This window comes from Benincasa hispida, chromosome 3, assembly GCF_009727055.1.
Source record: "Benincasa hispida cultivar B227 chromosome 3, ASM972705v1, whole genome shotgun sequence".
Classification (NCBI taxonomy): domain Eukaryota; kingdom Viridiplantae; phylum Streptophyta; class Magnoliopsida; order Cucurbitales; family Cucurbitaceae; genus Benincasa; species Benincasa hispida.
This window is the reverse complement of record NC_052351.1, coordinates 28,049,992-28,062,359: the sequence shown is the minus strand read 5'-3', so window position 1 is coordinate 28,062,359 and position 12,368 is coordinate 28,049,992. Positions and strand designations below refer to the sequence as shown.

The 12,368-nt window shown below is 33.2% G+C and overlaps 1 protein-coding gene across 1 annotated transcript; it reads left to right on the top strand.

The window, feature by feature from the left end:
* The first annotated feature begins 2,663 nt into the window (after nt 1-2,663).
* Nucleotides 2,664-12,116, top strand: LOC120073465 (BTB/POZ domain-containing protein At2g13690). The gene is made up of 2 exons (XM_039026313.1): nt 2,664-3,821; nt 10,981-12,116. Exons 1-2 carry the CDS (start codon nt 3,087-3,089, stop codon nt 11,917-11,919), a joined length of 1,674 nt encoding a protein of 557 aa, XP_038882241.1. The 5' UTR covers nt 2,664-3,086; the 3' UTR covers nt 11,920-12,116.
* The last annotated feature ends 252 nt before the right edge of the window (nt 12,117-12,368 follow it).

Genomic DNA, 12,368 nt, shown 5'->3' with positions numbered 1-12,368 from the left:
AATCTTTTAGTTGTAAGTATATTCTTATGCTAGTTAAGTTGTACGTATATTGACATTCATGAATATATATAAAACTTTTCTATAGAGATTCAATCACGAATGTGTATTACAAACATAGTTTAAAATTTCGATCAAAATGAGATTGTGAAGACTCAAAATTTTGATGGAGGAATATTGTTTTCCTCCCAATTTTGATGATGAGATTAATTTCAAGAATATTCTGATTTCTCTTATTTTGATGAAATTTTGAGATTTGAAGTAAATTTAGAGAAATTTCGACATTTCGAGGAAATTTCGATTTTTTTAATTAACTTCGTTAGTCTAGTTGAAGTTTTTCAATTGTGGTTCTAATTATACACAATTCTATAGTTTCACACATCAATTTTATTTTTAACAAAGGATTAAGCCTTTTTATGAGTTACTTTTTCTAATTTTCATCTTTTCTCAATTTTTAGTTTCATTTTTAGACCGAAAAATTTCATTTTTAAAGAAATCAAATTTGAAAAACCCACAAAAAAGAAAAAAAAAACTTATTTTTAACCTCATTCAAATTTTTTTCATTAAATTTTCACATCATTTCACCTCAAATTGAATTGATGTGAGTTCTTTTTTTCTTTTACCATCCAAAACTTTCATAATTTTCACACTATTTCACTTCAAAATATTTCTAAATTTTATATTATTTTGTAATTAATTTTCCAATTCTTTCTTAATTTTCTACTCTCGTATAAATACACATACATTACGATAGATATCTATGTTATAGAAATTGTGATTAAAAATGGTTAATTATGGTCTAGTTAAGCTACAGATAAAGTTTTATTAACTTATTTTACCGAAATTTCGATCGATATCAATATTTCCATGAAATCGAAATCTTGACATAAATATTTCGAATCTTCACTATAAATAGTTATAAAATTGATTGCAGACTTCTAATGAATTTCTCTAAAGAAGTAAAGTTGAAATAGTTAAATAGTTAAAGGGGGCATTTGGCCTCTAACTTGAATTGAGTTGGGTGGGTTAAAAAAACCCATCTACCGTTTTGATTTATATTATCTCGTTATTCGTGTTAGTTCACACTTTTTACCTCATTATTCGTATCAATTCTTCCAATTACTCTCATCCTACAATAATTATCAACTCAACTTTACACGTCAAACACCTCCTAAGTATTTTCTTTTTCTTAAAATAATAATAAATAAATAAATAATAAGTGGTAAGAAGGCGAAAATGTCGGTGGTTAGTCCTCTTCGTGAAAAAGTTATTTTACTTGTGAAATATTTTTGAGAAGTCGTTGTTCGAAAATAAACATTCTTATTAAAGCTTTTCCTTGGTAAAGTATTGTAATATATTATATTTCTCAAAATTGTTAGAAAATAATAAAACACGCCCTAAATTTTCAATAATATTATAAAGCACCTGAAAGTTGAAACTTGAGAATAATATTAGAAAGGAATATGGTTAATACTGATGCCTTTCTCTAGTAAATAGCCTTTAGAAATCTAGATTCCCATTTTTTAAAAAAGACACTAAATTCCAAATTCCTTTGTGAACATTTCAAGTTTCACATCTTATAATCTTCATCTCATTTTCATGTATTTAATTAATTTATATTTCAAAATATGGTTTAATTTGCAAATTATATTTTTAGTTACAACTATACCTTTAAACTTTAAATTTTAAAAATTTAAACTTTTATAAGTACTAAAATTGGATCAAATTAAACCTTCAGAATTATATAATTGTATTAATTATAACCTCTATATAAGTTTGAAGATTTGGGTCCATTTTTACGGTTATTATAGGTTTGAGGGTCCAATTCTAATACTTGTAGAAGTTTATGGATCTAATTTTTATAATTAAAAATTTGAGGGTCACCATATTTTAGAAGTGATTTTTGTAATTTGTAATTTATTTTTAAATTTTGTTTAGAATGTTAGGGGTATTTATGGGTTGGGTTGGTTTGAGTTAAAAAACTTTTTAGATCCAACCCAATTGTTCGAATTATAAATTTTTTCATTGATTCGGGTTAATCGGGTCATTTATTTAAAATTTTGTTATAAAAAAAGTAAAATGTAAACATGTAAAAATCTAATTTAATTGTCTTCATATATTGAATTAAGATTAACAACTTAATTTCAATTTATATAGTGAAAATTTTCGTTCTAAAGTATACAGAAACTATTTTTAAGAGTTATTGGAGAGTAAATTATTTAAAAAATATTGGAATTAAATAAAATTAAAATCAATAAATATATATAAATAATTATATTATAAGTAATAAAATAATATATTTTAGAATTCGGATTGGTTTGATAGGTGAATCCATGAATTAATACAACCCATAAAATTTTCATTTATTTGAATCCAACTCAACCCAAATGAGTTGATAACCCAATCCATCCAAACCGTATGGATTAAGTTGGGTTGATCGATTTTTCGGATTATCGGATTTTTTGAATACTCTTATAGAATATAATGAAAATGTGTATTGATGGGTCAAATTTGAGGTGGATATGAATATCCAAAGAAATAAAATTATTTAGAAGGAATGAAGTGCGGCTTAAATAATTGAAATCATACAGATTCAGAGACGATGAGACATTGCGTACCCGTGAGAGTTTTAGCTTTTTTCTTTTCTCTTTTTTTAATCATTGCTCCTTAACAAAAACAAATAAATAAAAGAAAAACATTTTTCTTGGGAATCCGAGAAAGATGGAGACCTATCAATATTCAAAATCCATTTTCTTTTCTCTTTTCTCTCTTCTTATAAACAAAATCGTGTTCACCTCTTCTGTAATCCGCCATTATTAAACTAACATACCGAACTAAGCTCCAAATTTCCCGATTCCCCATAGCTTTCATAAGCATAACCTCAACAACAAAAAGGGCAAAAACAAAAGAAAAAGGGTTTCGATTTCAATCCAACGCCAACCCAGTTTTCTTCTTCTTTTTCCCATCCTTCTTTCACTACTCACTCCTCCCAACACACCCTTTTGTTATTCTCCTCTCTCTCTCTCTTTATTCTTCTCATTTTCTCCGCAATTCCCATCTGGGTTTTCGCCGCCGATCCCATTTCTTCCATGGAGGATTCTTCCCGGAAAAAACCCACTTCCGTTTGGGAGCCTCGGTCTCGTCGGAGATCTTGGTGTTGTTCATTTGCAGTGCCGCCTTCCAGTCCGGATAACTTTCTGGTTTCTCGGTCTAGAACCCCTCGTACTAAGTCCGAGAATGTGGCTAAACCTAGTGTCTCTGTTCCTAATTCTCCTCAGAGTTCCAAATCTGGGCTGGGTTTAGTCGGTCGGATTGATCCAAGAAGGATCTTGTCTCCCGGCAGAGTTTCGCCGATCGATTCTGATCAGAATGTTGAAAGTCTGGCGCAAGAAATGGGGACCGAGAACTCTGCTGTTGTTGATTCCATCGTTCAACCGCGAGTTGAGAGCTTTCGGGCTCCGAAGGAAAAGTATCGGGATCCTCCAGCAAGCTTGTCGCGCTCTGGTTCAGTTGTTGGGTGTGATAAGAAAGATGTGTTCGATGTGAGATTGAATTTGAGGGCAAAGAATGGTGGGTGCATGGTTTTGGAGTTGAATTCAGAGGTATTATGTGCTAATTCAGAGGTTTTTTCTGAGTTGATTGTGAAACATAAGAAGGATTTAGCATCAAATGGCAGTCCTTCGCGTTCAAAATTGTGTAGAATTGAAGTTCCTGAGGTGGAGAACTTGGGGATGTTTAGGGAGACCATTGAGCTTATGTTTGAGGATGATATTTCAAAACGACTCTCGAAGATCGGTGTCTATCGGGCCATCGACATACTTGAGGTTAGTGCTTATTAGGGAATATAGTAGAGAAAGAAGATTGATCTGCTTTTTCTTTTTGTTTTATAATTTGATTGCAAATTTGTTGCTGTGTTTGTGTGCTGCGTTAAGAGTAAGCCTGTCTGGTTTGGGATTTTGGGGGTCAACAGTGTTCTCATAGGCTGAAGTCATCTTAAGAACTATTCTTCAGAAAGAATTTAGGAAGTAATTCTCAAGCAAGTCTTATATGTATTTATTTTTCTTATAAGCTGTTTATGTTTAACCCCAAAAGTCGGGACACTGTTAAGATCCTTGGGCTCAACAGTGATACCGTGGTCAAATTCTATCGAACCCACCTACTAAGGATATTTATTTTAAAAAAAAACCCTCTCCCTAACCTATTTTGACCAAAAAATGTTTTAGGGTTGGACTATGTGGTTTTCTGTTGAAATTACATTGGGATGGAAATAACCGAATTGAGCTGTTCAATGTTCTATTCTAATGTCCTTTTTCTTCAGAATAAATCGAATTGAGCTGTTCAGTGGCAATTTTTCTTCAGATATCTGCTTCTTCAAACTGTTATAAGAATGCTCCTAGAGTTATTCATGGAATAAACTCTTTCATGAAGAAACAATTTAGCTAACCATTCATATTAGTTGTACATGCAAGTTACCCGCTGACTGAATCTGTGATGACCTTGTTAAGCCATGTAGTTGTTTAAGTTTCATATTCTATAATATAGGTATTTAAGACACTTGAAACTTATTGGCATGGCATGAGGTTTCTTGTGGAAAACTGAAGTTTTTTCCCTTGAAAATGTAATATCTGCTCGAGAAAATCCTTGGTTGAACCATGTTTTAATTACATGTTTGAAAAGAGACTAATGCTCAACAGATACGAGCTTCAAAGTAGTGAAAAAGGATAAAACAAAAAAAAAAAAAAGAAAACAAAGTTACAAAGGAGAAATGAATGTATTCCAATTTAAACAAATGTCTTGCAGAGAATAACCTATGAACGAGTTGGAAAGAGAGCACCAAAGATAAGCTTTGAAGTTTGGGATGAGCCAACTCAAAGCAATCTAACTACGAACAATTTTTGTCTTAAAAATCTTCTAATTTCTTTCCAATCACAATTTTGGAGTTCCAAAGTAATTGAGATCGTAAAGGTAAGAACAGGCCTGATAAAATCTGATGGGCGTTAGTATTGGCATCTAAAGAGACCCCACTGCAAAGTGAAAATGGCGAACAATTTAAACCAAGAAACCAACAAGAACAAGCATACAAAGAATAGAAGATTAAGAAATTCCCCTGCTTCATGACAAAAACAGCAAATAGAAGACGTAAGACTTGATGGAGGAAGCTTCCTTTTATGAACTTCAACTGTATTTAGAGAACTGTTTCGCAAAATCCTATCAAGAATGTTAATTCTTTTTTGACTGTTGAATTTCCACAAGGTCGAGAACCAGTCCTTTGACAATGGAGAAGATAAATCCTACTTACAAGGAAGAGAGTTAACTGAAAAAGCACCCCAAAGTCTTTGAATTCCATTTCCTTGAATCTTAAGAAACCAATATCAATGTTGATATTGGTACCAGAATGATATATTGATAGATAATTTTGTGAGTATAAAGAATATTATTTAAATTTACAATGAAGTTGTTATTACTTCCAAACTAGGTTATATATCTTGTTCTTAGTGCATATCTTCATATTGAGGTTGGTAGATGATTTATTTATTTGTTTATTTTAAATGAGTATTTATAAAATATATCAAAATTTTCAATTAATCCTTTATATCGTTGAGCCCTTTGATTTACAGCTATATCAACGTGTCAATGGATATTTTGATCCTTAACTTTGGCCACAATAAATTTTCCAACAATTGATCAATTTCCTCGTCGTTTCTTTTAAAGAATCAATTTCCTTATCTTTTAAAAGTCTTCTATATATAATACTCCAAGCAAGGCATCAGGAATCCCAAAAAACAGAAATTGAACCATTTGAAAACGTAGAGATGCTGAATAATCGAGGAAAAAACCACTCTTCAAAAGGATCATCACCAATTCAAGTATCATGCCAAAACAGAGTTGAAGGGACAATTTCTAGTAGTATGGTAGTATAGAAAATTTTCTGTACTACCTCCATTCATTGTTTGCCATGTGATCATGCTTTTAGAAATAGTGTGGAGTCTACTAATATTTATGAAAACAAATTTATAGTGTGAACAAAGTGAGTATGGTACTCCAATGGTACTAAAGATTTTCCATTCTTGAGCTATTACCAAAAGGGAAGGAGGCATAAGATTCCACCGATTTTTAAACCTTTAGTATACTCCAATCAACATATTGTAACCTTTGGAATACTCGTCCATGAGCTGAAAATACTGAAATTTGATCTTCCATTTGTAGGCTATGACTTTTTGACTTTTCGCCAAAAAGCTCGAGGCTCAATGATATATCTCCAACTCCATTTGCCCATGAAATGTAAGTTTCTGTTCTTTAATCCTCCGAGACCCAAACCTCCATCAAGTTCAGATTTGGAGATTAACCTCCTAACAAGATGATTTATCTTCCCACCAATGCTTCCTTCCCAAAATAAAGTCTCATCTTCTTTCCCGTTCTAAACAAATATTAGAGGGAATAAGAAAAAGGGACATAAATATAAGAGAAGATCAGAAAGTACCAATTTACATATGGTTAATCTTCCACCAATCTAGATTCTTATCGATTCTGCCAAAATGAAGCATTTCTTTGACGACCTCCAACAGGCCAACTCCAAGAGGTAGAGAAAGGTATAAGAATGGCAGATATCCGATCTTACAATTAAAATGTGAACTTTGCAGTTTGAATCCCCAACATTAACCCTTTTTTTTTTACAATATGATTTTCTTTTGAGTCTTAGACATTACTACCACAACTTGAAGACTTTTGCCAGTTAATCTTGGTCCTAGAAAACTGCTTGAAAACCTCCAATGTTCTGATTAAAATCTCCTACAAAGAATCATCATATTTACAAAGAACAAAATATCATTTACAAATCGAAGAATAGAAACTCAAATGTTGTCCGCCCCCACTCCCAATCAACCACCTCAAAAGCTATTTCAATACCAAGCTTTAGAATCAAAACCTCACGGTTCCGAACTCAATGCTCCTCCACCACTTCGTATATTGGTTCAAGATTTGTCTACATTCAATAAAATCACTTTGAGAAACCAATATAAGTGGAGACATATCTGCTTTAAATGTTCAATAAGAACCTTGGCAAGGATCTTATAAACCGAGGAGGTTAAATTGATGGCCTGAAAGTATTAACTGCGTAAACGTGTAATAACATAACCATGTAATAACTTTATCATTTTTAATTTTTTACATGGTTTTCAATTAAACACTAAAACGTGTTTCTAGACGTGTTTCTTTTGCATATTTTTGGGAGAAGCTTATTATTGTGGCCACTTGGTATAAGAGATAGCCCTTTCAGTAATTTCTATTTTCGATTAGCTTGAAGACCTTTTTGTAACTTCCTTTGTGAGGGTTCTTTTATTTTTGTTTTTTGGATAAGAAACTAACTTTCAATATCAAAGGAAGATACAAAAGAGGGAGAGATAAGATATCTCCACACACCAACCGGTTACAAAAAGGAAGCCCAACTGGTGCAAATATGTGTCAAGCTCTAATTGCAAAAGAATTTAGATGTAGAAGATCAAGTAGAAGCAAAAGGGCAAAGACCCCATTAGACCAAAGGATTTTTGTCTGAGCATAAAACTAGGGGCCCTCAATAAGCTGAAGAGCATCCGAGGCTTTGTTGGGCCAACATCACCGCAAGTTGAACAAATTAAACAACCTTCCCCGACAATCTGTAGAGAAGGGGCAAAAAAAGAGAGATGCATCAAGAACTCCTCATTTCTTTTACAAAGAACACACCAATTAGGGTAGAGAGCATAATACCACACAGTTCTTTGGATTCTACAACATGTATTCAACCTTTCAAAAGAAAAGATCCATAAGAAGACTTTGACCTTCTTCGAACAATTAGCTCTCCATATAGCATCAGAGCTCTGTCTGTAAAGGGCAACTTCTTTCACAATAAGCTTGGGAGAGAAGAACTTAATTGAGAAGGCGCCATCATTTTTCAACATCCACAAGATTACATTATCTTTATTATTTGGTGTAAAGGCTTGGAGCTTGGTCATAAGATCGACGCAATCATCAAATTCAGCGTCAGCAACGTTCTTCTGAACTTTAAGTCCCAAACACAAAGAGGAGTCAGACTAGAAATCATAGACCATTAAGTCCTTAGCAGTCACAATTCTGAAAAATCTAGGAAATTCCACACAGAGAGGCGAATCAACAAGTCATTTATCTTTCCAAAACCTGGTTTTACCCCACGACCAGTTTTGACTTTGTACCAATCCTTGGAGAGGAGTATTTTTCATAATCTGGATCCACGACCCTTTAAGCAACCAAGAGCCCTTCATAGAAGACCACCGACTATATGTTCCATTTGTATTTGGAAGCAATCACCTGCCTCCAAAGAGCATCCTTTTAAGTAAGAAATCTCCAACCCCATTTGGCTAGAAGAGCACGGTTTTTAGTAGTGAGATTGCCAATACCCAAACCTCCTATTTTAGTCGGAAGAGAAGTAGTTTCCTAAGTAATCAAATTAGCAGCCCAGGGTTCTTTTGTTATTCATTCAATCAAAGAAACTGTTTCATAGATAAATATTTAATAATTTAAATCACCTCTTGAGCGTTGGTAAGAAACTCAAAGTTATGGACATCTAATATGGTGTTGTCTTTTCTAAACCATAATTCTGGATCCTTATTCTTAACCTCTGTTTCTTAGTTAAGGTAACTATGCTGCTGAATTTTTTTCTTGGGAAAATATAGATATATTCTCGATTATATCACTGTTATGTGTCTCTGAAGGAAAATGAAAAAGGTTTTTGAGTCTAGTTCTTATACTTGGCTCTTATGTTTTAGTCCTTGTATCTTTATTTGTTTAGTATTTTACGTTTATAAATGCATCAAGCCCATAATGCATATTAGATGATTTAATATCTCACAAATATGGAAGTTTAAAGGCAATAATGCATATGCATTTACATCCTTGTAAGAAACAAGTTTGGTTTCACTCATTTAAATTTATTATTATTTTTTTAAAAAATTATTGTTTGATGGAAAACCAACTTCACAATAAAGCAAACTTGAAAAAAGAAACTGACCAATCAGGCCTCTTCCCAAAACCCTCCTCTGGATATGTGTTCTACGAAGTAGCCAAACAAATTTCCTTCCAAAGAGTCTTGTATCTATCTTAGCAAGTCTTAAGAAACAGAACTTAGTCCAACATTTGACCAAAAGGCTAAACAACCTCTAGAAAACAATTTGACTAACATAGTGAAAAAAGGTATCCTGAACTGATGTCAACTGCTTCTAGATAACACTTCAACTAAGAATCTGTGACTACTTAAGAAAATTTTAGGTCTTATCTGGTAACCATTTTGTTTTTGGTTTTTGAAAATTAGGCTTATTTCCTCCCATTTCTTACAATGATTTGCATTTACAATAGTTGAATTCTTAGCCAAATTCTAAAAACAAAAATAAGTTTTAAATTTTTTTTTTTCCCTCCAAATTTTCGCTTAGTTTTTTAAACCATTGGTAGAAAGTAGATAAAAAAAGAAGAAATTGGAAGTGGAAGTAGTGTCTATAGGCTTAATTTTCAAAAATAAACAACCAAAAATCAAATAGTTACTAAGGAGGTCTTTTACTGTTTTGAAGATTTAAGGAGAATGTGGAGGAATTTGACAAAACTGAAGGGACAGTCAACTAAGAGGAAAAGGCCGCAAGTAGACGTCAAGGATCATACAATAATCTCCAATCCTCAGAATAGGTGAACCCCACTCAGTTGAATGATACCCATATGTATTCACAATGGCCAATGGCCTTACGCCACCCAAAAAAAAAAAAAAAAAACCTTGGGGGAATGCCATGGACATTTTGTGAGAGAGTGGAATACTTTAATACACCCTTCACGCCAATCTTCAATAGAATATCCCACCTAATTAAATGGGACTACAATTTATTATCTTTCTCTATAGATCATTTAAGTTTTATCGAAGCGAAGTACAAGAAATATGGAACAAATGTAAGTATAGATACCCACACACTAAAAGTAAATAAGAGGCTAGAACTATAACGTAACCAATAAAAGATCAAGGTTGTCAAGTGAATTATGTTTAAGAAGCCTCGATCTGCTGGAAAGGGCCCTTTACTGACCCCACCCTTGCTTGTTAACTTCTTCTTCTTTCTTTAAAAATAATATCTTGTAATACAAATGTTTAATTGTATCGAGGGGAAACCATTGGTCATGAAAATTCAAATATTCCAGAGACAACCTTCCTTTTTAGGTCAAATAGATTGAATTACAAATTTAGTTCTTGAACCTTGAGATTTGTGTCTATCTACAAATTTAGTCTCTAAGCTTTCAATTTTTATAAAATTTATGTATCTACTAGAGACAAAATTGAATGTTCAGGGACCTATTAGACACTTTTGAAAGTTTTGGACCAAGTAGATACAAACCTCAAGTTCATGCACTAAATTTTTAATTTAACCTCATTTTTATTTTTGATTCCACATGGCCCTCGAGTCCTTTGATCTTTCGATGTTCCTAACGTTTGAAATTGGGAAATAATTAGTATCCTAAGCATAAGACCCCATGCATGCTTAATTGAATCCAATTGCTTTTCTCCATGATCACTTAGATGAAGAGAATATCTTTTACCACTGACCTTTGCGGTTACCAGAAATTGAATTGTGCATGCCACCAATATTGCATTTGAATGCGTGATTTGAAAATATCATCGGTATTGGAAAATTCAACCAATCTTTTATCGTTGTAGTTTTAATTTTGATTGTATATAATGATGATGAAAAAAACTGAATAATCAAAACTCAGATTTGGAAATTAACAATGCTTATGTTAAAATATTTGAGATCTAAATCGATACATAATGGCAGTCTTGCAATATAGACACCTCATGTTTTTATGACATTGGTAGAATATATCAAGTGTATTAAAGAAGCTATTATCTATTCTCTTATTGAAGTAGTCATTATATAGATCAAGCATGATTGATGTTCCATCAGTGAAGTCCAGCACTAACAAGTAATATCTTTTATCACTTAGGTATCTGCAAGTATCATGTTCACAAAGTGTGTTGCTTCATGTTTAAAGTACTTAGAGGCTGTGCCTTGGACAGAGGAGGAAGAAGAGAAACTAAGGAATCTGTTTATAAAAGTCAAGTTTGATGATGCAACAAGTAGAGATGTCTTGGCAAGACTACGCTTGCTCGATTCAGTAATTTCACAGCAAGGCATAGCCCGACAGCTCGTTTTGTCTATTTCTACGTGTTCTAATTCCATTGCAAGAAATGAACTGAAGTCTTTAGTCAAGGGTCTTCTTTGCAAGAGCTCAGTTTACGAGAAAGATCATCTGGACCTCAGTAAAGAGGACCTTTATGCAGTTTTCCATACTTGTATAGCTTCATTAGTCAGCCTTTTGAAGGGATCCTCCCATGCAGTCTGTCCCGAAAGAAGCATAAAGAATATAACTGAAAAGCCATTAATTGAACAAATCGCAATGGAGGTGGATACTATCAACTGGCTGCTTGAAATTTTACTTGATTGGCAAATGGCTGAAGAATTTGTCAATATATGGGCAGAACAGAAAGAACTGATTAGAATGCACGATAACACTTCACCGATGGTTAGGTACGAGCTCAGTCGGGTTTCAGCAAACTTATTCATTGCAATAGGGACAAGAAAACTGAATTGTCGTTCGGAAACAAGGTTGGGACTACTCCAGGCATGGTTTGGTCCAATGCTACTAGATTTCGGTTGGCTACAGCGCTGCAAAAAAGGACTGGATATGAAAATGCTGGAGGAAGCCATGGGTCAAGCACTGCTTACTCTACCTATGAAACAGCAGCATTTGCTATTTATGGACTGGTGTAGGTTCTTCTCGAAGCGTGGTAGCGAATGCCCCAATCTTAGCAAGTCATTCCAAATATGGTGGCGTCGTTCATTCCTTAGAGGTTCAGAGACGTATTCCATTGAATCTAGGTAGCTCCCCCTTCACCCACTTCTTGAGTTATAACACCAATGAAGCAGTCGTGTACACCTTAAAGTTAACAATAGGATTGTTGTAACAACTTTAGAGTAACAGACAAGTTATAATTAATTTCTGAGAGGTTGATATTGGTTTTCCCACTTGTATTATTGTTACTTTGTGGAAATTATATATGTTCTTTAGAGAAGGGTTAATCAGACTTACTCTTAATGTAGATCTTTCACAACACCACTTTAAACAAACAAATTCCTTACTGTAATTACACATAAATACAGTTGGATCTATAGTGATTGAATCAAATCTATGCACTATGATTAAGATTTCCAATTTTTTCAATCCCTCCATTGAAATGACATCAGCTTTAACCTTATCCATCACTTTTCATAAATTGACATTTTCTTGGCAAATTGATAGGCAAGAATCAAGATCTTGATTATATAAACTCC